The following is a 25244-nucleotide window of genomic DNA, read 5'->3' as shown; positions in this document are numbered from 1 at the left end:
TTTCAATTTTTTAAGGTCAAGAACAAGATTCGTATCTTTCTGACTCGTCTAGCCATAGTAAAAGTCGTTCAAGTGGCGCAGAGACATCAAAATTACCTCAACCAAACTGGAATAGAAATAGAACTATGGAAAAAAATCGAGAAGAATCTGGCATTAGTCGCTCTCCGTCGCTTTCCAGTACAGCGGAAGAAAAACCACCAACGGGTAGAAAAATCGAAGAACCTAAATTAGTTACAATTAGAAGTATTGCACCAATTTCTGGCATTGCAGTTATATCCGAAGCACCTAAACTACAATATCCATTAAGAAAAATGGATTCTTCCGATCAAGCCTGGTGGTTACAAGATTCGGAAAATAATAACGAAGAACCAAATGTATGTGCAAGTACAGATTTTGATTTAAATATGAACAACACACTAACTAAAATCCCTTCATATAATATAAGGAAAATGGATTCTTCAGACAGAAATCGATGGTTACAAGAAGCTGAACAAGCTGATAATAATGATGTGCCTTTGTCGAGTACGGAAAGTATTTCTAATTCAGAATCGACAAAGAGTAACTCCACATCAAACAAAAGTCATTCATATGGAATTAGAAAAATCGATTCGTCTGATAGAAATCTATGGTTGAAAGAAGCAGTCCAAGAAGATTTAATAAATGAAAAACCAAAACCATGTGCTCATAGTATTTCAAATGTCGAATGTATTAATACTCAATCAAGCCTAAGTCCTACGTATAATATTAAAAAAATAGAATCAATGATTGAAAGCCCATGCTTGAAAGATATTGAAACTCAGGGCTCTATATTATACATTGATAGTGTTTCAAATCCAGATACACATACCAGTCATTCTTTATCGACTAAAAATGAAACATATGGAGTTAGAAAAATGGATTCATTTGATTCGCCATGGTGGTTAACAGAAGAAAAAAGTTCATGCGCAAGTGATGAATCCAAATTAAGTTCAAATATAATAGAGCTTAGAAAAAGTGACCATTCTCAAACAAAAAGTCCAGAAATGACTGTATCATATGGAATCAGAAAAATGGATTCATTTGATAGTCCATGGTGGTTATCAGGAGATGAGGCTAAACAAGTAAATTCGTTAAGTGATATTTCAATGAAAAACCAAAGTGCCGAAGAAAATTCCAATGAATCATTTCCATTTAATTCTGAAAATGAAGTAAATATTAATCCACGTGAAAATCAGTGGTGGTTTGAAAATGGCCACGAATCTCAGTTGGAAACCGATTTGCCTAATTTAAATGACAATTCAAATATAGAACTGTCTGATAATAATTACTATGCATCAACGAAGGAATCAGATTCAATTGATTGGTGGAAAGAAGATATTATAAAAAATACAGATGCAAGAAGTACAAGCATTTCAACTGATTGGTCACGGAACGTCCCCGAATCATTTGATCAACATACAAATACTGCGACAGATGGTCCTATAAAAATCATGACTGGTGTTAGAAAAATGGATTCATTTGATAGCCCATCTTGGCTAGCAAGCGAAGAATCAGAATCTCAAAGTAATGAGCCTAAACAAACTAGTAGTGGTGATGCAGTTAGTTCAAATTCAAAACAAATAGAAGAATTAGCTGATAGTAGTCCTGATTGGTGGGGAGAAAAAAATCAAAGCGATGATTTCGTTAGAACCAAAAAAACTTCTCTTCGAATAAAGAAAATTGAGAATGTTGTAAATGAAATTGCAGAAATACCTATCAATAAAGTTCAAAAAGAACCAAACTTGCAAGATGAGCTGGACCAGTTAATGTTATTTATTGGAGGTTGTCGGAATATTGATGATCTACTAGGAAACGAAGAACCTCCACCTGCAGCACCAACAACACCACCAGATACCGATTCAGGTAATATTTTCCCACTTTTTGACATAACCATATACAAAAAATTTATTGTGTTAACTATATTTTAGACGATTGTGTGGAGATCAGACCTGACCAAGTTCATATTCACGACAGCACTGCCCAGATGTCAACCATACAAAAGAAACTTACGACGGTAAGTGCATATTTTTTATAGTTATTAATTGTTTAACATCAGGATATCCACACAATAAATTATACATAAGTATATACAATAATTATATGTAAATATGATACAGATTTAATGAGGAGTTTAGTTATTCAATTATGAATAGAGTTGCCAATAGGCAATAATTATTAGTTAGGCGAGTAAATGATTAAAAACCATTTATTGTTAATGTTATAAAATGTGTGTATTTTTTTTTAGCATAAGGGATAAAAACCGACATTATAATTTAACATCATACATTTTTATTTATTAGATTTAATTTAGTATATTTTAGTACAACTTGAATTGGTAGGTACAGTTTTTGAGTTAGATATATGTAAGAAAAAAACTAAAATGAAAAAATTATAGCTAAGAAAATATTCAATTTAGCTTGTTAAAAATTAAAATATATAAATTAATAAATCATATAAACATTACAGTACCTATGCTATTATACTTACAAGATACGTTTTTTAGATTGCTTGACTTCTGTTATTACTTATTACATGTGCCTAAATTAAATAATAATTTTAAGTTAAACTATTTTGTTACTATATTTTATTTTGTTTTTGGGCATGAAATTAAAAATTCAAAAAATTTAAATTGTGTATTGATTAAATATCGAAAAACAAAGTATTTATGATAATATTTTTAGTTTTAAATTCTTAGAGCAATACTGGAAAATATAATTTCTTTAATATAATAATTGTTTATATTTACAACTAGTATATTTTCACTCTTTAAATGAACCATTTTAACCCAATATACTATCACTTTATTTTTCGAAATGCATTTACAAAAATTTGTGAAAAATATTACCTACCGATTTTAATTTCAATACAATTATTTTAATATTTAATCCATTTGTATAGCATCTTTAATTTTGGACTAAAATATTAAGAGCTTAAGCAGAAATAATAAGGCTTAGGATAGTATTTAGATGTTTTTCGTAGCTTTGAATGCGATGCGACTATATTTAAAACATATTATATTGTTTTTTTTATTCATAAATTATCTAAATGTTGAATTTAACGATACTCACGCTTGATTAATTATTAGAACATACAAATAATATTCATAGTCAAAATTTAATCCAAAGTTTTTTATCATGACTTCTCCAAGTACTTAAAATGTGAATTATGACTTGCAATTTAGTCAATGCCGAGTTCGGTCTGGGCCATTTTGCAAATATGACATAGTTTATTATTTTTTTCAGATTTAAAATATTAATATTTAGCTATCTTTTGCTTATAGTGACACTATATTACTAAAAGTTACGACTTACAATGTTAGGTGAACGTCCTACAATATTATTTTTTATATCATATACGTAGTTCCGAGTTCTTATTGAAAATGTTCATTGTTATGAAGTGGAAACCATTTTTCATAGAACCTTTTAGCTTGTACTACTGGTACAATCGATACAAGTTAAAAAGAAAATTTGAACTTTATTGGTTAGTTAATTTTCTAATTAACTAAACTAGTTATAGTACCTATCCGACTATCCACTGTCATAACTTTTTTAATAAGCTTTTTTTTGGGAAATTAAAAAAATAATTCACTTAGATTAAATTGTGTTTATTCTTATCGATAATTGCAATTAAAACTATTTTTAGTTGTCTAATCACACTGAATACAATAGTTTAAAATAAAATAAAACAAATAAATATTTCTTGATTTATTAATTTAGTTAAACATAATATTATATACATGTGATATTTCCTAGTAGTATGCCCATACGGCTATAATACCCCAGAGCTAGCGACTTGTGTGAGATAAGAATTATTAGTAAGATGGATTTTTATTTTTTAACAAATTATTGGTTATTATTAAAAAAAAAATGAAAGTTCACTATGTGTGTGATCCAGATGTCAATTGAAAATTAATACAAATTATTAACTATTTTTAACTGAGTGAAGTTAGTATTTTTCTGCTTATTAAATTAAAAATTTTAAAGTTGTTTTTAACTATCAGCGAATAACTTAAAGTTCTTAACGTTGACTTAACTTAATAATTATATTGGTTGTTTTTTTCGTTAATTTACTAACATTTATATGCTTATAGTTACATTTTACATAGGTACTTATTGTATATTGCCATGTATTTAGCATATATTTTTTGAAAAACCAAAACTGTAAAATTGACTATAAATCTACATAATTATATGCATTGGTATATAAAACTATACTTTACGAGGTAGGTAGGTAATTTTATTATTATTTAACTTATCATTTAATTTCTTCGAACTCAGTGATGCCCAACTTATTTCCTCGGTGGGCCACTTTAGTAAACAATTATCTTCGACTTTGAGTGGGCCACCAAGTATAAAATTACGATTAACCTCAATAATACACATAGTAGGTACACAATATACATGTAGTTACATTGTGTATATTGGACTTGTTTTCTAGTTTCTCTAAGTTATGTTAAGTCTCACGTATTTAATTCGTATAGGTAACAAAAATTGCTAAACACAGCACGAAATAGTAATATATATATTGGAAACTCGGCTTAGCATAAACCGTCGTACATACAGCGGAACGACGGTCACATAGGCTGTGGTAAAAATTTGGCAGCCATCGGCTATAGTGGGTAATTTATATATAAAAGGGGTGAGTGTGCTTAAAAACTAAGCTTATACCAATATACATAAAATGTATTGTTATTGGAACCTTGAAAGTGAAAGTTTAAAAATATAAAAATATTTCTATATTATGCTCGGTATTATTGTTCTAGAGTTAAATTTGGGCATACCTACGTTAATTTTATCAGTAATACCAGTAAATTATTATGATGATCATGTCAGTTAAAGTGAAACGATTATTTATGTACTATAGTTTCAATAATCACATTGGCCAATCAGGGTTTATTCCAAGGGTTTTTGTACCTATAGCTACATATTTTTTTTTTATTTATTATTTTGTACTAAATTTTTTATTAGACATAACATTTTTTATTTTGGTAAATTGGTAGATAAGCATTGGCAAACAGTTTAAAAAAATTTAAGAGTCCCCAACTTGAAACATAATCTTAAAATACCAAAATCAGTTATTTTTATTAGTTTAACTTATTTTATGTACCTATGTATAATTTTAAACTTGATATACATCAAGACAGCAGTATGACTGAATATTATAAAATTTTGAAAAATATACATTTAAACAAAGATGAAAGTATAACGATGCTAGTCATTTTGTTGTTATTCAAAAATATTATCTGTAGGGGTTAAAGCCTCCATGTACTTGTATTGTACATTTTACGATACGTAATGACTAATGAGTAATGATAATTTCAAAATGTTTGGATTTATTTTAAGCCTTTAAGTTATTACCTATTTATACCATGAACTTATCTAAACTGTTTAGGGTAAAGTGTAGGTATTGATTCAAAATGTAATAACAATAATAATATAATACTATGTAAATATACACTATTATAATAATTAAATCAGCCAATGTAATAGTATAGAACGTATTACTAGTAAAATATATTACTTTAATAGCTATATCAAAAAATAGGAATCATGAAATATTATACTTAGTATAGGCTACGGTTTCCGCTTAGATTTGTTTTTCATATACATTAATGATATATCATTGAATTCAAATTGAGTACATATATGACAGCAACCCACTCGACACTTACTGTACAGATGAGCGGCACCCACTTGCCCATTAATTATTAAGAAATACTATTTTTTAAAATTTAAATTATTGTCTAAACCTGCAAGTAATTTTTATACAATGGAAGTTAATTTTAGTTTTAATATTAGCCGGAAGTACACTTGTCAGATTTATACCTAACGTCACATATTTACATGCAATATTTAAAATTAGTTTTTTGTCCTTGCTATATTATGGTTAACTTAGAAAATATGAATGTTATAATAATTTTTTAAAGATGATATTTTTTTATAAATTAGGTAAATGGCGTTATCGAAAAAATGTGTCTATGCAAAATTGCAAAATATTGAATTAATAAATTATTAAAATAAACAATTTTTCGTTTTGAAGCAAAAAAGTATTTCTAACAACGCAAAAAATATATCCCCAATAACAGTGCCTTATTACAATCAATCATATTATACACTGCGTCCCTGCTCGATATTCCATCATAATTGCGAGTAACATATTTTAATATAGATGAATAGATTAAAAGAATATACAAAGTATAACATACCTAAATAATTTTTTTATAACGTGCGTGGCATTACGGGAAAAAAGTAATTTCTTTGACATTAGAATCCTTGGATGTAATTGTCTTGAAGATAAAATAACCATCCGACGTTAATAATAATTTAAATGCAATCGGTTCTGTGGTATGTTTACGCCACTCGCGTTCGAGACACAGCGTTGAATTTCCTATAGACGTGACGAGCGCGTACCTATATAATACTTTCACTTAATTCGTTTTCGAGATCTATATGTTATCGTCGCCGTGTAGGTATGAGGTATCTATATTATGCATGACTTATGTACATGTTAGGCACATACAGTAATATTGTTTTTTCTTTACCTACGTACCTATACGGTACGGTCGGTACACCCAAGAAACGCTATTGTATAGTTGCGTGGCGTAGTCAACGATGTAAGCAAATATAGGTAGGTAGGTAGGAATCCTCCATTGATATTATATCGGTGCAGCAAAAATTAGGTATGATAATGTTATGTATTTATGTAGGTACCACGAATTCATCGAAAATTCGTTTCGTCAACTCGGCTCGCGTTGTACCTACTCCTCGTGCAATATCATTGAGGCAATAATAACATGAGTACCGAGGCACACAGATTATTACAAATGTGAAATGACTAAATGAGTTACAAAAATAATGATAGTGTACGTCTTTGTCTCCAGTCTTCTTCAACTGAAAACAGAAATGACTATTATTACTGCAGTAGTCTCGGTAATTCGACACACAGTATTAAACTGCCATGCAGGTATTATCAAATTAATTGAACACTTTTTGAAAATGTTTATTATTATTAAATTAAATCTTACAGAAAACAAATTCTATATGTTTAACATTATTATAAAATGTTTTTGCATAATATTTCCGAACAGTTTAACCTGTATATTGTTATCTTTTTATTTCATATACTTTGCAATGCCCTACATGGCAAATTTACACTAACATATTTACCATATTCATTTTTACGTTGAGAATTTTTTTTTGGAAATTTCGGTTTTTACTTTTTTATTCGTATTGGGAATTTTTACAATGGAAATTTTTTAGTAGTACAAAAGTACATAGTTTACCGTAATATTTTTATTAAATTAAAATAAAACAAACACTATCGTAACAAAAACTCTAGGGTACGGCCAAAGCGAAGTCACTACCGGACGAGTGGTTTGGCGAGAAGATCGCGCGTGCGCAGTATTCTCGCGGAGGGACGAATCTTTAGGGTAGAATGTATATCGTATAATATTATATTATAGTAAAAACATTTCCTGCGACCGATGTATTGCGATAGGGTCGTTGTTATACGCTGATATCAGATCGCGTTGTAATGGGGTGGGGGAGTGGGAACTACTACTACACGATCCTCCGCCTATCTGTCGGCGCGGTGGCCGAAGTGGTGGTGGCGGTGGCGGCGTCCTCCGCAAACGCCAAACAGTCAGTCAGTCCGTGTCCGTCTCGTACGACCGATCTCGACGTGCACACTGTACCCGGCCCCGTTTGCCGCATACGATCGCAATAATAACGATACATAAATCGTGCGGGATCGGCCAACATCGACCGAAATAATATTATCATCGTCATTGAATTGAGAGTATTCTAGGTTTTCGTACGGGAGTTAAAAAATAATGTCCGCGCTCGTGTGTGCGAAAACCGTCGTGGGCATTCGCGTCGTCGTCGTCGTGCGGGTGTAGTTACCATCGGGTAGCTGCAACAATTGTCGGTTGCGATCTTTCGTTTCGATTCAGACGCAGTTTTTAAGCTCGTCATGATGTCGCTCGCGTGTCGTGTACAGTACGTGGATGACACCGACCCTTTCGAGTACTCGGCCAACGTGCCGGAGCCGCAGCGGGCGCCGCCGGTCCATTCGTTCAGCCTCACGTTACCACTAATCAACCAGATCGCTGGCGTGTATAGGGTCCTTCGAGCCCCACACCGAGTAAGTCCTTTGCCATTGTCGTTGAGATTCTACACCCCGGAGTACCTAACTGTACCCATAAGCTGTTGTAAAAATCGCTACGAGTGAATTTTCGCTTAAAGTTTTGAATACAAATAGAGATACCGATTGTTTACATGTATGCGTTTGCCTTCGTATTATATCCGCGATACGTAAGCTAGGACTTGCGCCGGATAAGAAATAGCACAAGGAGGGTGTTGCACTTTTGCATCCTCCAAGAAAACAGTCACAACAATTTGGAAAATTGACTGCAAATCAACCCTTATTTTTATTCAATCTAGACCCTGTATAACTTCCAAATTGCACATGGCTCTTCGATGAAGGTTTTTGTTCCATAGTATGGGGAGAGGGGGAGTAATACCGAATAGCGTGTCATCGGCTGGCCCGTTCAATTGATTATATATTGATATATACATATGCAGATAAAATTGTGTGATATGAGGTTACTGTTTATTAAAAGCGAGTTTATGGTTGTGAGATTACATTTTATCCTTAACAATGTCTGTAACTAGCAACTACCTACTGAGTGCGGAGTAATTAAAGTTATTCAGTACGTATAATTATTTCATTCTCCTGCCGTAAAAAGTAGAAAATTTCACTTGGTGCTTATAATACTTATGGTGCCTATCTATTCGATTTCGAGGAATTTGATTTCATGAAATGAGCATTTTTCATCATCTGGTGGGTGCTTTCTACATATTTGACTTTATCGGGACAACGTGATTTAGACGAAATAATCGCACGTTCGAGTATTAGAAGTCCGTGAGATATAGTACGTATATAATATTAAATATATTCGGTGGAATCCGTGTAAAGATGGTTTCTTGGGCCAAACGCGAGCTGAATATGAATTGGGGAGAAAAAAAATCACAGCATTTACATAGGACCACGGAGACGCGATGACGAAACCCTGTGACGACGGCGCGGATACGTTGAACCCGGTGGCGTTATTCGATATAAGGTCCGGCGAGTGAAGTGTCACCGAATAATAATATCTCCCGAACGCGTACAATATATCATTATTATTACGTTATAGGTACCTCTGTAACGATATTATATATGTATATTGTATAGCTTATAGAATGCATCATGTGTGTAATAATAATAATAATGACAATAACAATAATGGATGCCAGTGGCCGACCTTGAAAACGGATGCTCTCAAATTCGCGGTGTGGTATACTTATTGTATAATAACGCACTGCGAGCGCATTCATTTACCATTTGATCGGCCCGTTGCGTTTCATTGATCCGAACCAGAATATGGCCCCATTATATCCGCCATAAATATTGTAAACGTATAATATTAAAATATGTCGAGTGAGGGAGAGAGAGAGGTACCCGCAAGTGTATAACATTTCGAAACAAGATCGAACGATTTTTATAATAGACGGGTATAGAGTGATATTATATGATTTTGGCTATTTTTTTTTTTTGAAACCCTCGCAAATACTATACAAATCACGGCGATTTTTTCGCATGAGTTTATATATTAATGCAGGTGAATCGACAAAGTCGTGCGGATAAATGACCCGGACTCGCTTTCTTTGGTGGCCGCACGAAAACAACGCCATGGTATTATTATACCATAATATTATATTATATAGGCGCATTCGTTTGTTTGAAGGCGACCGGTATCTACAAGACGTAAAACGAATATAATAATATAGGCGTCTAAATATTGTCGCACCCGAATAGGTCGGCTTATCGTGTTCACACTAAAAAAAGTAAAAATGAAAACCACTTTCTTAATTCCAATAAAATATGATGCCTATTATATACCATTTACATGCATTTTTTAACACTAAAAACATAAAAGACCATATGTGCCATCGTTTACTGAGTGCGTGCGGACGCGCGAGCGTGTGTAAAGAATTGTCAATTACTTTCTGAGATGTAATCGAATAACAACGACCATTATACGAATAAAAATGTAAATTTATCAATTTTTATGGCAATTTACTTTCATGGCCACACCTATCGCAGGTTATAAATCTGTTTGTTTTCGACAGTATGTATAGAAAACGATATTTTCGACAAAACTGAGTACGGACCATAATCCAGAGTTAGGTATTATCTAATCTTTTTTTATGTCGATTGTGGAAGATAATAATATAGTGGCACAATAGGTATGCTTTAATTATTATTGTTGCTATTTTTTTTTCATCTAACAATGATTTCTTTATATTTTATTGCTGTTAGATATTAATTTTGATACTGTTACTTTCATAATATTATAACATAACACGTCCGTTTATCTATTACAATTTCTTTGTTTTGGCGTAGAGTTTTTATTTATTCTATGAATCAGAAATCTTAATTTAGCGAAACGGTTGTTATCACTTATTTATATCGTTAAGAATCATCAATCAGTAGGATTTAATTGTAGGGGTAGGTAGTTACTAATTTAAGAGATTACTATAATATTGTTTTAATAGGTACCTACTTTAATATGTACATTGTTATTAAAATTAGCATTTTTAATATTATATTATATAATTGAATAATTATAATAAATATATTTAATATAGTTTTTAAATACAGCTTTCATAATAATATTGAAACGGTAATTCCTGCGATTGAATAAAAATATAGAATTGAATATACATATTATATTATTATAATATCTTATAGGGTATTGGTGTATATTATGGGTTATTGTGTGTTAAAAAGAAAAAAACATTTGGAATAATAATATTAAAATGTATTCCCCTCTAGTATATAACTTTATTACATAAAATAATTATTAAAATATTTAATCGAGATTAAAAAAAAGGATGATAGCTAAAACATAAGTTTCCTTTATTCTAATTGCATGAGAACTTGTGGTAGTCTCTACATAATTAAATAACATTGCTGTTAAAAATATATGCATTCATTTATTTAACTTTTTCTTTTAAATTGGATTGTTTATAATCTACTCTTATATAATCAGTAATTTAGTAATTGTATATAGTTAATTATAAACTCAAAGAAATCACAGAAGTGCAAGTTAAGGTTATCAGAAATTTGCATTTAAAATGTGTAAATTCTATTTTAGTAGAAAAATACATTATAATTTATATTTTATCCACATACTCAATATTCATAATTCTTAAATTTTATTGAGTGAATGTTGGCTGTTGAGTAGTCAAATGTTATGCTTATGACAATTTTTAACTTTATTTTTTACAAATTACGTGTTTGTTTTGTTCTACTTAATATAGTAAAAGGGTGAAAGTTAAGTCGTAGGTGCGTTCCAATAGTTTGTTTGAAAACTTGCAATACCATTATTCTAAATTTATCGAGTTTTAACCTATATATACATGATATACCCTAGAAAATGTTGGCTTTCGAACAATATTGTCAAATCGTACGGGATTATTTGGTTTACAAAATTTTTTTGGTTTGTGTAATTGCCAAAAAAAAAAAACAAATAATAATAATAATATATGTACAAATTATACAATTCTGTGAAAGCAAAATTTGCTATAAAAAATAACCACGTTGATACGAATAATAAATAACGAATCTGTCACACGCGTTTTCTTTTTAATATTCATTAGTACAATATAAATCCGATAAGCTACGATCAGAAGTCGCGTTGGATATGTTTATTATAATATTATGTTTTCATCGCGGTGTGACTAATCACGTTCGATTATAATAATATATTATACTATACTACTATAGCACAATATTAAAATATCGGCTCTTTAGCCGTTGTTTTTTGATGTAAAAAGAAAAACATGGCATAAATGTTTTTAACGCCATTCTTCATTTTATAAAATTTGAATTGTGTATGATTCTTGGTGGAGCGATAAATTTATATTGATTTTGCATACTGTGTATTTTTTGTTTTTGTACAATTGTAGGTTAGGTATGTACATGTTGTATGGTAAAAAAATGCTAGGATGTAGATAATTTAAAAGTATTATTCGTAGATACTTTAAACTTTTGATTTTTATCATGTTGTATACACACAATGAAATTTTAAAATGCAATGTTTTCGGCCAGAATTAATCCAACCTACAGTATTACTAGGTTAGATACTACTAATATAGCCAATAGGTAGCAAAATAAATTACTTTAATATTAATATAATTATTCATGTAGGTAGGCTGAGAATTGTTTTTCGCATGCGACGACTTACCATTGAATTCTAATTTAACACAAACACTTCAGTAACTTACAACTTACTCAGTGACGAGGTACTCTCAAACCCTATTGGCTATTGTACAACAAAGCCGTTAATTACTTCCCCCCACCTTTTTTGCCCTGATCGACACGACAGCTTTGTATAAGATATAATTATTATTAGTTGAAATTATCGAGGTTAAACTTTTTTAACCATAAAAATTTGCGATAGTAAAATTTAATCGACTGGCATCTATATGAGGCCTGTCATTATCGTTTTTCACACAGCAATACAGCTGATAATATTTTTTTCAACCTTATTATATTATTACACCTTTTTAATGAAACATCAGGGAAGAGGAGAACGCATTTTATTGTATACAATTAAAATAATATTGTATTATAGATATAAAGGTACCTACTTATTTTGTATTATATATTTATATATATGGACCAAGTATCATGTATATCAATCACCAATCGCTAATAAAATGTATCTATATTTTCCAAGTATTTTTTAGGAAAAAGCGTCATCGTCATCTGCTTTACGTAAATATGTCATCTATAAAACGCATATAAATCACACATTCACACCGATGTGTTTACAACATCGGTTGTTTTTGTCTAGTTTCTCTGTTTATCAATTTTACTATTTTACGCGCAAAATGCACAATAATAACTCGACGACGGTCCAAAGTTGTATTCTTTGTAAATAATAATTTATATTTTATAACAAATATATTGTGACACGTGTTGTATAGTTTGGTCTTCAACGTGTGAATGATGTTATCATATTTGGTAAAATATTAAATAATTATATTTGACAGCGATGGAAAAGTACTGTTATTTACTTATTTGTATTTTTTAGTATATTTTTTAAATTTTTACATCAAAAGAAATGATATGAATAATATTAATCACACATTAATGTGTTATAAATACTATATTAGTTTTAATTTCTTGTCTTAAATCATATACATATAACTACATAATTGTTTAACTAAATAAGTACCCGGTACATGGGTCGCAGGTTAAAAATACAATGCATTATTCTAATAATTAATTATTTTATCACATTTGACCTAATTATTTTAAAGTAATATTAATAATTATTTCTTTGTGAAACCGTGACACACCTTGGAGGTTGTAACAATATCGGTTGCTAACCATGGTGTGGACATTTTCATTTAATAATAAATTATCAATTATACTTTCAAAACTTTAATGAAATATTTATTAGGTACTTAAAATACGTGTACATTTCTAACACTTAATTGCTTGTTCACAGTCAACCGAATCACAGAAAACTCGTATTTGTGAAATAATATAAGTATCTATAAACAAAATGTCTGTATACGGCTATTTACATGTACATTTATTCATGTATACCTACACATGTAACATAAAAGAGATTTGAGGAGAATAGCTTTTTATTTTGAGTTATATTTATTTACCTACCTACCTATATCGGCTCCACGCAGGCTTTCGATTGTCGATTTTACTATATAATTGTAAGTAATGTATTACATATGATATAATATACAAAGGTTAATTGTTAGAAATCGTGTCCGTTAAATTTGTTGCTCTCGTTCATTTCACCGCATATTTATTTAACAAATGCGTATATTTTTATGACGTATCCAACAGAAATTTAGACTCTACTAATTTATACTTTTCTTCGAGTTTAAATGAAATTTGTGTTTATTTTTTTTTTTTACACACACACGTGCGGGATAATCGAATGATTAAAATGTTTATTGCACGTAGGTACCACAATGTTTGATAGATTAGGATAAACCCGTTCACAAGGTTATGACTTTCCCGTACCTATCTCTGTATTCTACGTACAGGAGGCAGGTATGTAGATATTATTATTACATATATTATTATGTGCGTATACGTATAACCGTATCGTTATTAGTTATTACTACCACTACTATTATTATTATTAAAACGTAATCTTCAATTAGGATGGGAGTATTTTTTTTTTTCAGAATAAACGCGTTTTAAATTCCTGTAATGGGTTACCACCAAAAATTGAAAAACATGTCCAAAATTCAAAAACGTACATAATATCTAAATATCATTATAATATTTTTGGAAGTGATCAATCGTCGCGGCAGAGCTATATTATATAGTGAACAAGCACAGTCCTGCGGGCCGCAGCGGTCCATAACACCGTGTACTCGAAAAGCGATATGCGTATTAACTAAAGCACAACAAATAACAATAATGTACGCATTATAATACGGTACCTCCACAGCTTATCTGACGAACGGCCACAACTGGATAGTCGTCGACACCTGCGCGTGGATCTTGGCGCGCTCATCGCCGTCATTGTTGTCGACGATTTACATAATGGTGGAAAAAAGCGCGTTTCCTTTAGGTCCATGACTTGCTGCACTCACCGTCACAAGTCGTCAGTGTCGTTTCATTTGTGACGATAACGTACCTATTTTCGTCGTTGTCGTTATTGTTATGACAATCATAATAATATTATGTTATATTATTATAATATATATCACCAGGACGGTGCAGCTACAACACTCCTAGATCCGCTGCCGCCGCCGCCGCCGCTCGCCGCCGTTTCCATCAAAGCGCGTACGTAAACACACAAGTGCGTGAGAGTGCTAGTGTGCAGCATACGCGGCGTGCACCAGGGGTGTCCAAAGTGAGGTGTGCAAACGCAATCCACCATAATAACAGAGGCACATACACGGAAAACGAATTCGGGGCTGGGGAACGAGGCATTTACTATTGTCAGTATAAATTACAAATTAAAAGTTATAATAATATGTATTACAACTGTTTTTAAATAAAATATTATTTTCTTCATTTCGGTGGTGGGTGGTGGGGTCAAACCTATACAATTTCCCAGTGCATACTGGCCCGGACCATAATAATTGTGAAAAATGTCAAAATTCCGTAGTGTTTATCAATAATTTTTTTATGAAATTAACGCTCGAAATAATATATAGCGTGGCTGTACAGATATCACGAGATAGTTAGCAGTGTCCTTCGATTTTTTTCGGAAACAAAATATTTTTACATCGACCCACTGCATAGAAGAATAGGTATTGGTGGCATATTAGAAGCTCTTGTTACAATATGCATGAGTAGTCTTATTCGAAATGCTGTAACGTTTTATCGTTCGTTTTTTTAAACGAAATCGACGATGTACGTCGTTGCACGCTATATCGCGGTTGTCGTGGAAATATCGAAACTTAATCCCTTGACTCTAAACAACGATCAACGACGAAAAAAATACGTAATATATACAGGGTGATTCTTTTAAAACAAACTCGGCTATTTCTTAGGGTGCAAAGGAATTTTTTAATATGACTTACCCATCTATTGGTTTTAAGAAGGCATGGTTAGGCACTTTTGTAAATTTTCCTATGACTAAAATGGTCAAAACAATTTTTTTTTAAATTCTTTGTATTTCTCAAGATATTGCTTGGGTTGCGGTAAGCAACGCTCCCATTGTAATAGCCGTCACGACAAACATATATTTTTTTCGTTTCGTTTTTGCATGGCTCTCGCTCCAGCGGCGTCTCTCCGCTCGTTGGCCACCCCTGCATATTGATATGTCGGTACACATATATGTTGGTCTACACACGACTTTTCACGCATAATGCGGTACTACAGTATAATATTTTACCGCGAACGGATTACGAATATACTTATTGCTAGTGATATTCGTATTTCGTCCTGCAGGAAGTACGGGGACGAGCAACGAGGTCGTCCTCGAGTTTATAGTTTACCGACGTCTCTTATTCCCTGCCCCCCTCTCCTGATTGCCTCGACGCTGCTCCCAGTGCCGCGGCCATTATATTATGATCTGGTGGTGAACTAAAAGACAAAAATGTAAATAAATTATCATAAAATACTGTCCAGGAATACATTATCGGCTATAATGCAGTTGCTGATTTTGCCGCGACGAGTGAATCATTTAACGACCCTGCCAGACGTGTCGGCATGCGTTACATGCACGTTTTAATAAACGATGTATGAACAATTAAAAATTCATCTCGGTCTGCATCGTGTAATATTGTATATTAATAGTATAAAAATTAAAAATTCTTTTTTTACTTTTTATATCCGTCAAGTTTGAGATCATCGATGATATTATCATTATTATTACTATTATTATTATTGTTAAAGGTATTGCAGTCGGTGATTGAGCGATGTGCCGCGATAAAATACGGTGACATTTATGTACCGTATTCAATCGTGCAGAAATTTCTAATGAGACGATTTATTAAAACGTCTAGTTTAGAACGATTTTTAATTTTTTTTTTTTTTTGAAAACATATTTTATCTGAAAGCTATTAAATAATATGTATTGTATAATGTAATCTATAGTTATAAAATATATGTAATTCTGGTAGTATTTCACGTTTGATTTGCTTTTCAAGATAATATAAAATACAAAACACGTTATAGCCGTTGTAGGTATTTTATGGACGTCGACCAAGATGTTTTGCATCAATTTTAAAATCATTCAAACTTGGCCGGAGTAATGTTATTAAAATCAATTTCGCAAATCTCAATGTAGAAGTTATCAATTTGTGTACTCGTGGTGTAGGGTCGATACTCGATAGCTATTTATTGTATTTTCAAAAATTAAATTTAAAAAAAAAAACAGTTCTTTTATAATAATTATCCATTGTATTTGTATACTTAACTACATTTTGTTTCATTTAGTATCGTTCAAAACACAACCAAGACTTATAAATTATAATGATATAAATATGATGTATAGGTAGTAGGTACCTATCTCCTTCTAATGCTCGTAGTGGATAATTGTAATTTTAAGTCGGTTCATAATCAATAACCATAATAATATATGAAATATTTAACATAATATCACGTTAGTCGCATTCGGTGTAGTCGAAAATAATGTATAAATAATTCAAAGTATTCAAATATTCAAATCAAAAAAATATTTTTTTCGTGTTGCATCTCACGCCGAATTGGTCCGCGGTGAATCTGACAGACCGCGATAATTATTCGTGACGAATTGACTATAGATACCGATAACTCACATTATTATTATGATTTTTTTTGTATATTATCTGTATAATTGTAGTAGGCACCGTACAGTATATAATTTGCACAATAAGGAATAAATAAAAACTATTGTGTTAAGTTAATTTTTTCTAAAAATCAAAATTGTATTTAGACGTTAAAAAAAATGTAAATGTTTTGAAATAAGTAAAACAATACAATATATTATTATTAACTGTAAAGTGATAAAACATATTTTATACTTTATAATATGCTTGTGTTATGAGTTCACGAGTTTCCTACAAATGTTATAAGTATTTAACGTACTTCGATGTGTTCAGAATTTAGAGCTATATACATTGTACAGCAGGGTTCTGCCCGAATGTTTCACATAAAATATTATTATAACTTTACTTTTGTATTTTTTTTTTTTTTTTATTAAAAGAATATTCTTTTTAAGAATCTTTTGCTTGTTTATGCTGATATTTCGGCTACATTTTACCACGAAATGAGTAAGTATTAGTTAGCATTAATGAATACACCTAATGCATATTGTTGTCTTCGTGTATCCAAAGTCTTGCTTGGTTGTGCTGAGACTGCTGAGAGACTTGATTTTTTTTTTATAGTTTTTATCAAACGTCGATGTTGGAACTAAAATTATACTTTCATTGTAACTACATACTAAAATGTCATATAGCAATATAAGAGGTATACCTACCTACTCAGTACACAACGTTATGCAGCGGCTTAAATTGTGTTGTTTCATAGGTACTCTATTACTTTACGCATTTAATGTTATAAAGTAGAAAATGTTTTGGTACTTATTTATTTTTATAGTCACACTCTTTCATTTTGGGTTTTATAGTATTTCACACGTAGGTGTAATAATTGTATGTGTATAATATAATGAAACATGTAGGAACTGTCTGATGGTGGTATGCCTGATGCCATATACATATAATGTATTAAAATTATATTTTTTTTGTTTTAAAACTTTTGGTACCTATTTAGAGTTTAGACTACATATTTTGTATGGTACATTGTAAGTGCTCAACTAGGTATCAATTATTATTTTTTAACAGCAATAATTGTTTGTTTGGAACCTAAGTGGAAAAAATTGAATCTATCATTTATTATTATATACTTCTTTTTGTGACTTAGGTTTAACCATAACTTCAGTTTCATTACGATTATGAATACGATATTAAACATATATTACTTTCGTGTTATTATAAATTATAACAAGCATCGATTTAATTTAAATGTTTTAATGTATTAACTGTTATTGATGAATGATTATTATAGGGTATTTGAATAAAATTGATTTGTGTATAATATTCTGCAATATATACATTTCAAACCAGTTGTGTTAAATATACATTCATTTATTAGCTATTATTTTTATAAATATTGATTATTTATTTATTTTTTTAAGAATTATTATTTATTCTGTTATTTTTATTTAGTTATATTACTATTAAATTTACTTTTATGTTTAGTATTTAATAAAAATAAATAACTCGTACAAATACCTACCAATTTATTTCAATATGAAATAATATTTAAATTTCAAATTAAATTATAAATCAAGTGTACTTAAATTATTAACTATTGCATGATGTAAATATTTTAAGTACATAATATATAATTATTTAAAGGTAGCTTTTGGAGTAATAATACATAAATTTGCATCCCAAGAGTTAATGAAAGATTGTTTCGAGTCCACGTTTGGTCATTTGTGAATATATAAAAACAGGTTTATATCTTCGTTTTATTTTAAAACATATTATTAGGTTTATAAACTACAAAGGTGGGATAGGTTTGATCGATTGTTGAAAATATTTATTTTCATTCATCAACGGCGGACGGGCAAATAGTATAGAATTTCAATGAAAATAAATACAACATTTATACCTACCTTATAAAAAATATTGGTTTTTTGCCGATAGAATTTTACAGTCGATTAAGTTTTTTCATCATGGTTTCACGAAAATAGGTGTATGCGCGTGACAAAAATTGAGGTATTACTAATTTACCGGTGCATCTAATGTGATTATTTTTAGACGTAAGCGTACACCGTGTGTAGGCGGGCATCTCAGTTGATATTACTCATAGTTATAAGGCTGACCCATTTTTACGCCGAAACTCTTTGCCATAATTCAATTTAAAATATTATGTTTTCCTACTAGTATTACAATAAAAAAACATTTTTTTATTTATTTTTCAAATAAATAAAAATGTACTAAGATAATTTTATTTTGGTTTATCGAACGTTAAATTTAAATTATTCACCAATATGAATAAGAATTTTTGAAACTTTCAAATGAATAATATTCCAATACATCGGTTCTGAACAAAGTGTAGGTACTTGTTCGATATCTCGTTGAGTGACACAACTACATAAAACCTGACCTACCTATACAATATATCGATGTATTTTAAACATTATTATGAAGTATTAAATTTGCTATAATTGTATTAATTGGCAAGTAATCCATTTACAAGATATCAGCACGTATCGCGTTTATTTTTTTTTAGTAAATGTTGGAAAGTAACTTATACAAATTATAATATACGCATAAATAGTTTCACTGACATGGGCGTAATTGAAAACTTACCGTGAATGTTATTTTTATGGTGCATTCATAACGTGTTGTTCGAGGTAAATATAAATTATAGTAAGTACAGCGAAGCCTTACGGCGAGAAACCTTTGAAGAGTTTTTAAGCATGTTCTATACATGTTGTCCGGTTGTACGATATTTCCGATGATAGCAATTTCATTTATCTATAAAAATTATAAATTATAAAGAAATTTCATTGAATGTTCAAATATTATGTGACATGTACATAATTCGTATTGCTATATTATATCATATAAGAATTTAATATAATGCATTGTCAATCGGTAAAAGCATGATTATATTGATCGAAAATAAAATGGTTTTAAGCAATTGATAATTTTTAATAGATCGCAATTGCACTGCGAATGAGTATAAAATAGCAATATAATAATCGTGGAGTAAGTTTATAAATGATTGCATTGTTTTGATCAAATATGATAATATGAAAAGTGTCTGCAGTGAAAAATCTGCAGTGTTTCAATTACGTGCCAATTTTGTATTTTCAATTTAAAATGCACGTATTGAAAGTTTAGGAGACTTTACTAAATATAAATAATCGTCCGTCGATATATAAAACGCAACTCTATATAATACACTGGTTAAAACTGGTCTCCCGCAGGTCTACGGCCTTCTCCCTCTCCCCCGCTTAACCCTACACAAAATACTCGTTCGAAAAACACCTCTTGCGCTGCCTGCTCCTCTGTCGAACAACGGCGGCCTTAAACAGCACCACGAGAGCGTTCAACACAATTTATCTTTATATATATACTATATATATGTATAATATAATATACTTAGTCGAATGCGAAAAAAAACATAATAATGATGAATAAAAAACAACGGTTTTCTGCTTCCTATATATCGGCGGCGTTGTCGTTGATTTTTTTTTTTTGTTTTCGAACCGACGGCGGCGTAAAAGGAAGCGGAAAAAACCGAACGATAACTGAAAATAATAATAATAACGAGCTGGCCGGCCGGTGCGTGGTCATCTGGTGTGTCTGCAGCAGTCAGTATATATAGGCAGGCACCTCGACTTACGCCTGTTTTTTCCTAGGGACCGAAAGAGAGAAATCGCCATTATTGTTCCGAGTTGGGAGAATATAATATAATATAGTATGTACATATATATATATATATATAGTTTAGGTAGGTATAGGTTTGGTTTAGAGGAAATAATAATAATAATAATAATAATAATGCGACGATAAAAGTTGTGTAGTCCTGATTGTAGCGCACAACCGGTTTATACGTCTTCTTTTTTTCCGAGTCAACAATCCAGCTGGTCATCTGTAGCACGCTCATCCATGCGAGCGCGCGCACGCACTCACTCCACAACGCAACGCATACACACACACACACACACACACACACACACACACACACACACACACACACACAACCGCGAGCGCGTATACTCGAGTTTATACTCGACTTTTCAACTACCCGTTCAGTGTAACGTCCCCCGCCCCCCATTAGAATATTTATTTACATAATATAATAATTCCTGTCGTTTCGCAATATTATAGTTTTAGGCATCGAAAGAAGAAAAAAAACTTACTATATTATTAAGTATACGGGTATACGTACAAAAATTCAAATTTTCACGGGTGACTCGTTTTCCAAGTTGACTATTTAACTTCTACTTATTATCAAAATATTAAATTACAAAATCTAGCAATAAATACATTCAACACACACACACACACACTTGATACATGACATATATGCCATATTATGTGCATAGTAGCCGTGTTTATTTTTGGTAGGTATATGCATTTTTTTAAAATCACATCATTAAAACAATTTGTAATAAAATAACATAATATAATTTATTATTTTTATCATTAAATAAAAGTATAAATCGTGAGACTGTTTATTAAAACTATAGAGATAAAAAGGCATAATATACCGCTTATATAAATGTGTCTATCTCCCTAAACCATTTGGAAAATGATTGTTAAACCCGACGCGAATCACTCGATTTGTTATTATGACATGAAATATAATTAGAATAATATAACCTATTATTTTCTTCTATATATTAAAAAAATGTTTTCCTGTAATTTAAACCAATTGGAAATTTCGTTGATTTGACTGCGACGACCTTAACATTTTTTTCGCCAATACATACATTTTTTTTATGTTATGTTAGTTATGTACTTAGTTGTCATTAACGTTCGATAATTGTGCGTATAAGACGCAACGTTTAACTACGACTTTGTAGCTGTATAAACTCGAAGAAAAAAATACGTTTGACTGACCGACGTGTATAAAAGACTCTTAACATTTTTTTTTTTTTTTGCATTGATATTACTTGAGAATTTCTGATTTTAATCTGCTCCAGTCGAAGTCTGCAGAGTACCTATATTATATCCACTCGAAACCCTATCTCATTTGTTTGCCTTAATTTTTCTTTTCATTGCTGCTGCAAGTGTACCTATATAATGTATATTACTGTCGAGCCACGTTCCATAAATAATAACGTACGTGGGGCGACGAGTCTTGTATTTTCTTGTAGTTAGCACTGTTGGAATAGTACCAAAGAACATTACTTAGAATATCCAATGGTTTGGTTTTGTTTACTAAATTAACTTACTGTACATAAGAGCCAATACACGATAGTAGTGCCGTAGGTATTTATTTTTTACAATTGCGAAAAGCGGGCAAAACACTGCATCTAGATACTATTATTCTTGGCTACCTACGCGTTTCAAATTTAATTAGTGCACTTTTTATGTCGGTTAAATCCAACAGTTAAAAATGTTTGGTTGTTTTAAATTTAAATATTAAATGTAGGTACTATATTATACCTATAGTTATGATGTTGAAAATTATTGCATTATATGATGAAGAGCCTGTGCCTTGTGCTCAGCCTTACTCGTTTTTCTACGCAACAACACGAACATATTATTTACTGCTATTTAACGTACCGTATAATTTGCAGTGGTCAATTATTTATATTTTTATCAAGCCCTTTGTCGCCTGGTTGCAATATTTTCGTTTGAAGTTGAAATATAATGGTACACATATCATATTTGTGATTTGATTGCATTTACAGTGTAACCACCGACCACCACGAGTCGTATCATGTCATTCGAATGACAGTAAATATATTTTACATAGGTGTGTCGTATGCAATATTATTTATGATAATATATATGTTATTGTCCATTGAGCATTAATATAGTATAATGTGTGTTTTTATATTAATTTAAACGGTTTTTGTTTTTTTTCTTCGTGTTGAATAATTTTTGAATCGTCGTGGTGTGATAAATAAATAATGAATGTTGCACATATAGCATAAGTTTCATATTTTGAACCCGCAGAATGGTGCGTACTGTTAAGACAACTATGTAAAGGTAATATTAGTTATCAATAAAGGGCGGATGTTCATGCTCCAAAAAACTTAAATATATGCTGTAAACAATTTTAAAACATGCCTTAAAATATGGTTCATAAAACGTCATTATATACTTTAAAAAATGTATAAAATATGCACAACGACATTATTATATTCCTAAAAAATATAAAAATATGCTCAAAAACATCTAATCTGCTATCTGCTGTTTGTATTTCTTTTATTTGGTCTTCTTTTACTGTTGATTTATTCTGAAAAATTAAATTATTATCATATTTTTTGTTAGTTCAAAATGTATTTCGTTTTACTTACTTATTAAATGTGCATTACACTGCATAATCATTGTTTTTGAAATATTTTCAAAGTGCATAGAACGTCGTCCATTTGTCAAAAATTGTTTATATTTGTAAAAAACTTCGCTCAACATCTACCGATGTGATAGGTGCATATTTAAAATAAGTTAAATCATCAGGCGTTAAGTTTTCTTCTGTATTGATAGTGTTATCTTCACCATTTAAAATTTTTGAAATCGTACACAGTATACCAAAGCTTTTAATGTTTTGTATAACTTTTTGAAATTTTTTAAACACAGCAATTCTTTTATCGTGTTGATTACTTTTAAGACTCTGTTCTAAATTTTTTACTATATTAATTGCATCGAATAAAGTCATACCAGGTTTTTCAAGATTTTCAATTGCAGTGGCCCGCAGGTTAAAATTAGATTTTATGTAAATTAAGCTTGAATCTATAGTGATTTTACTGACAAAACTTTTTTTGCCTGAAGTACAGAGATTGCATCATCTGTATCAAACTGTTCGATGACATTGCGAATGTTTTGTATATTTTCACAATAATATATTGCAGCATTTATCCAAGTTCCCTAACGCGTGACAATTGGTTGTGGAGGTAAAGATATATTTGGCAATACTTTTCTAAATATTTTGATCCGACTAGGACATTTTAAAAATACTTTTTTTATACTTGATATAAGTTTATCAACACTTGGAAAAATGCGCCTTATTTCTTCTGCTACACGGTGCAGATCATGTGCCAAACAAGTAACATGTATCATCTTATCATAAAACTCTTTTATAGCACCACCCGCTTTAACCATGTATGGCGCAGCGTCGCTGACAAAAAGTAATACATTTTCATGTTTTATGCCATCGGGACACAAAAGATGAAGAATTTTATCAAATAATTTATAAACAGTAAAGTTATTGGCCTTATTTAATATTTCTCAATTCAATAAAGCTATTTGACTAGGCTTGTTCACATCTAATGATCCAATAATCACATTTGCGATGTAGCGACCTTCAATGTCTGTTGTTTCGTCTATAGATATCCATATTTTATTGTCTTGAAATGTTGATTTTATTTTTGTTAGAGTTTCTTCCAAGCAATCATTTAAATATTTTTTTCTCAAAGTAGATTCATCAGGAATGACTTCATCGGAATATTTCTCCAAAAATGATTTAAATTCGACATTATTAATTTTTTTTAATAGGATATTAGCCGACAATAATGCTTTAAATCAAAATTAAATGTCGATTTCTTGTAGTTTGTGCAGACTGCGTGATTAACTTTTGTGATAGTTTGTTTTTATCCGACTGTCGTTTTACAGAACGGTTGTGTTTATATTAGGTATGTACATCGATGTTGCACTACAGAAAATCGTTTTTCGCAATTGATTTTTATCCCACATAGTTCACAAAACAAAATGTTTCCATCGGTTGAAAAAACTTGTTCATCGAATTCAGAATAATATGTAACTAATAACTTATTAATTACATATCTAGAACAGTGCACATTACGACTGCAGTATACGTCTAATTTAAATCAACGTTATGCATGCGCATTATTGTAATATATAATAAATATTATATCACTTTATGGGTACTTAGTATTGGTATATATTAGTATTGGTTACGTCTTTCGCCGTCACCCGGCTTGATGGGCA

At 30.7% G+C, this 25244-nt stretch overlaps 1 protein-coding gene across 3 annotated transcripts in view; it reads left to right on the top strand.

The window, feature by feature from the left end:
• Positions 1-25244, top strand: part of LOC111030425 (FH1/FH2 domain-containing protein 3) — a 44952-nt gene that overhangs the window by 1162 nt on the left and 18546 nt on the right. For all 3 annotated transcript variants that reach the window (XM_022309922.1, XM_022309913.1, XM_022309906.1), the window contains exons 4-5: positions 16-1881; positions 1947-2032. In XM_022309922.1, the coding sequence (XP_022165614.1) occupies positions 16-1881; positions 1947-2032 (1952 nt within the window). The remainder of the gene's footprint in view (positions 1-15; positions 1882-1946; positions 2033-25244) is intronic.

The sequence above is a fragment of the Myzus persicae genome, unplaced genomic scaffold (genome assembly GCF_001856785.1).
Source record: "Myzus persicae strain clone G006 unplaced genomic scaffold, MPER_G0061.0, whole genome shotgun sequence".
Classification (NCBI taxonomy): Eukaryota; Metazoa; Arthropoda; class Insecta; order Hemiptera; family Aphididae; genus Myzus; species Myzus persicae.
The sequence above is the reverse complement of the archived record's forward strand: the minus strand, read 5'-3'. Positions and strand labels throughout refer to the sequence as shown.